This window comes from Benincasa hispida, unplaced genomic scaffold, assembly GCF_009727055.1.
Source record: "Benincasa hispida cultivar B227 unplaced genomic scaffold, ASM972705v1 Contig297, whole genome shotgun sequence".
NCBI classification, from domain to species: Eukaryota; Viridiplantae; Streptophyta; class Magnoliopsida; order Cucurbitales; family Cucurbitaceae; genus Benincasa; species Benincasa hispida.
In genome coordinates, this window is record NW_024064781.1 from 253,484 (window position 1) to 257,610 (window position 4,127).

A 4,127-nucleotide genomic window follows, 5' to 3' on the forward strand; every position below is an offset into this window, starting at 1 on the left:
GAACTAACTCCAAACTACAAAACCAAAACGATATTTTAATTTTTTTTTATAAGGGTGTGTTCAAAATTTGAGCAATTTCAAAATACAAGCCATCATTAAATTTAGGGTTAAAAAATTAGGTTTTTTTTTTTTTTTTTTTTTTTTCCTTTTTGACTAAATTATGTGTGATGTATTTCTAAATAAGGGAAGACAAGAGAGGAAGAAAAAAAAAGTGGTAGCTGAAAATTTTGACAAATCTTGAAAGTGGGACCCCCACACCTTCCTCTTTATGTGTGTGTGTATATATAGTAGTAGTAAGCTTCAATTGCTAAGCCATCAAGCATTCAAAATTTCCACATATCTCTCCTTCAAATCTTCTAAACTTTTCAAAAGAAAAGTCTTGTGACCCCAAAACAAATTTAAAAGTCCCTGATTTTATATGTTCTTATAGTTCTTTCTGACCACCTTAAAGGATTCCAAAACTGTTTACTTTTTTAGTTTTCTTTCTACTCTTTGATCTCCTCTTATAAACAAAACAACATTATAAAGTCTTTTTATCCAAAAATGAGGTCCAATAATTATGCACGGTCTTCTCTTCTCCTTGTTGTCGTCGTCGTCTTCATCTTCTTTCTATCTAATGAAGCTCAAGGTATGCAAATTTTGCCTTTTTTATGAGATGGGTTTTGTTTGTTTTGCTTGTTTATTATTCATAAATGAAACAATGATTGTAAAGGTATTCGCTTCGGGAATGGGATGATCAAGCCTCTTGGGCACCTAGAAAAAACCCTTGTGAGTTTTCTTATAAAGCTTTCTTTCTATCATTATAATCGTTCGGATCTCATCTGATAACTATTTAGATTTTATTTTTTATTATTTTTTAAAATTATACTAGCTTCTTCCCAATGATTATAATGATATTTAAAAGGACTATTTGAATTTAGAGGCAAATTCTAAAAGTAAAAATAATATTTTTGAAAATTTAAGTCGTGTTTATAAGCTTAATTTTTAAACCACACGTGACTTAGATAGTTATCAGATGGCCCGTCTCTCGATTTTCTGGGTTTTTTTTTTTTTTGGTCAAAATCTCTAATCTTCATATGGCTACTACATTAAATGCAGGAAGAGGAAAGTCGTCTGATAGTAGAAGGTTTTAGGAAAATTACTCTCTGTGAAAATGGGCATTGTAATTCAGGTATATTCACAGTGAAGTAGTGCAGTTTAAATCTTGTTCCATGACATTTTTTTAAAAAAAAAACATTTCTTCTAGTTTTTTGCATTTGAAAAGTCAACTTATAAATTATAATATCTCTTTGTTATGTTTTTATGCCTAAAGCCAAAATTTGCAAACTGAAAAAGTAGTTAAAAAAAAAAAGGTAAAATTGGGCTTAAAATTCAAAGGTATTTAAAGTAACAAGTGAAAAAGATATACCTAAATGAAAATTAAAGAGCAATGATTGAGGTTGTAGTTAACCTTTTATTTTTCTTTATACGAAAAAAAAATTAAAAATTAGTCTTTTTTTTTTTTAAAAAAAATTCATATATAACCATTTTTATTCGACAATTGTTTGGGCTGACCGAAAATCCGGTCTTGTAACCATTTTTTTTTAAATTAAGTCTCTCACCTTCAAATTTATTCGTTTGTTATCTACTTTTTACTAATAATTTAAAAAATCAAACAAAATTTAGAAATTGGAAAAAAATTAGTATTTAAAAAATTATTTATGTTTTTTAAGTTTGGCTAAGAATTAAATCATTGTATTTAAAAAAGTTGTAAATAAGAAAAAATTTGGTTTAATTTTAAAAAACTAAAACAAAAACGAAATGGTTATGAAACGAAAGAATAAAATTTTCAAATTTGGTGCATGAAATCGTGTAAAAAAAATCATATTATTTCACAATTTATTATTGTAGATATCTCATATCTGAAGTGGGTTTGACATTTATGATGCAGGAAACAATAGAAAACTTCTAACTGCGACTTCACCAATACCATCTTCTCCAACCCCTTCTACAAGGGTTAGTCATCCATCACTTCAATATTTTTAGAAACGTTTTTCAAAATATTGTTCAATCATTTACAAAAATTAGAAGTTTTAAGACTCTGTTTCATAATTATTTCAGTTTAAAAATTTAGGTTTGTTTTCTCACCATTTTTATCATTGTGTTTATGTAAACATTTGAGTGCATATCTAAATTTTCAGTAAAAACAAATTTTATTTTCTATTAATTTCTTATCATAGTTTTTATTGATAAAATAGTTGAAATCTTAACTAAATTTAAAAAATAAAAACTAAATATTCTAGTTTTCAAAAATTAGCTTTGTTTTTTAAAGTATTGGTAAAAAGTAAATATCAAAGCAAGAAATTTTAAGATGATGATGGTATTTGTAAACTTAATTTTCAAAAACTAAAAATCAAAGGGTTACTAAACAATACCTTTAAGAAAGTAGTTAACTTTTATAAACTTAAATTTGAAAAACTTAAGGCCATTTGGTAACCATTTTGTTTTTTTTTTTTAAAAAAAAATTAAGTCTACTTCTTTTCATCGTCTGGTTTAATTTGTATCTTTCTTAAGTAGAAAAGTTGAATTCTTAGCTATATTCCAAAAATAAAAACAAAAACAAGTTTTTAAAAACTTTTTTTTTTTAGTTTTCAAATTTTGACTTGATTTTCTAAAATATGGGTTAAAAGGAGATAACAAAGCAAGAAATTTAATTTAGATGTGAAAAGAGTGTTTATAGACTTAATTTTCAAAAACTAAAAACAAAAAACAAATGCCCGTTTGGTTATCATTTTATTTTTTGTTTTTGTTTTTGAAAATTAAGTCTATGGACAAGACTTCTACCTCCAAATTTCTTTAGTTTGTAATCTACTTTTCACCATTGATTTAAAAAATGAAGCCAAATTTTGAGAACTAAAGAAGTTAGTTTTTAAAAAGTTGTTTTTGGTTTTGGAATTTGGCTAAAAATTCAACCATTGTATTTAAGAAAGATGTAAATTATTATGAGAAATATTGATGAAATAGACTTAATTTTCAAAAACGAAAACAAAAAACCAAATAATTACTATACGGGACCTTAATTAACAAACTAGACCTAAAAAAGTAAATGATAATGAAACACTAATCTAACCTAAAGTTCAAATCCTTCCATGATTACATACATTGCATGATTCGAAACACAAATCTTCAACTTTCTGATAGTTAATTCAATTACTAGAGATTTTCATTCATGTGAACACAAATCATTAAAAATTCAAGAAATATGATCATTGAATTAAGAGTTTTTGTGGTCTAATGAATACAGAATAATGAAGGAAACAAAAAGGGCAACCCCATGTCATCATCACATAAAGAAGATCCAAGTGTGAAAAGGAAGGATAATTTGGAGAATTCAGAGGCAGTTTCTAAGAATCTTGAGGCAAACCTTGACCTTATAGACATTGCAGAAATGGACTATTCTCCAGCAAAAAGAAAGCCTCCAATTCATAACTAATCCCAAAATGATGGGACAAACAACAACCAAACAAGACAAAGAAACAAAAAGGATAAAATTTGGCATAATTTTAAGTCAACCTTACACAAATGCTGCAGGATTTTTAGGGTTTAGCTCAAGGAAAACTGTCTTTTTGTACATAGCCCATTATTATTACCAATATGCTATATTATTATTATTATTATTGTTATTATTGTTATTTGTGTTATCATTACGTGTTTTGTTAACGTGATAATTGCCTAAAAGACCTATTTTAATGGTCAAAAATGGCAAATGATCCAGTTTTTTTTTTTTTAATGTCCAATACCTCTTTGTTAATGTCATGATTATGTGAAGTTACGGTATTGTCATTCTATTTTCTTTTTCCTCTTCATTTTTGGTGCGAGAAATCTTCCTCTGCACATTGTCCGTCTTCTTCTTCTTCTCTGACACGACGAGTCCACGCGAGCAACTATGACGCGACAAACTCCGATGAGAAAGAGAGAAGAGTGATTTTGTGAATGAGGAAACGAAGAGAGACATAGTGATTTGTGAGTGAAAAAAAAGAAGAGAAAGCGAGACGAGCGAGAGCGAGAGCGAGACTGCTTTTTCACGTGCGCATAAGTATATTTTGATAATTTCATCTGAATTTGACATCAGCAAAGGATCCTTCGAC

At 27.6% G+C, this 4,127-nt stretch overlaps 1 protein-coding gene across 1 annotated transcript; it reads left to right on the forward strand.

The window, feature by feature from the left end:
- Window positions 1-315: 315 nt before the first annotated feature.
- Window positions 316-3,793, forward strand: LOC120069249. Its single transcript, XM_039020959.1, has 5 exons — window positions 316-628; window positions 713-768; window positions 1,099-1,171; window positions 1,931-1,995; window positions 3,284-3,793. The coding sequence occupies exons 1-5, from the start codon at window positions 544-546 to the stop codon at window positions 3,470-3,472; spliced, it is 468 nt and encodes a 155-aa protein (XP_038876887.1). The 5' UTR covers window positions 316-543; the 3' UTR covers window positions 3,473-3,793.
- The last annotated feature ends 334 nt before the right edge of the window (window positions 3,794-4,127 follow it).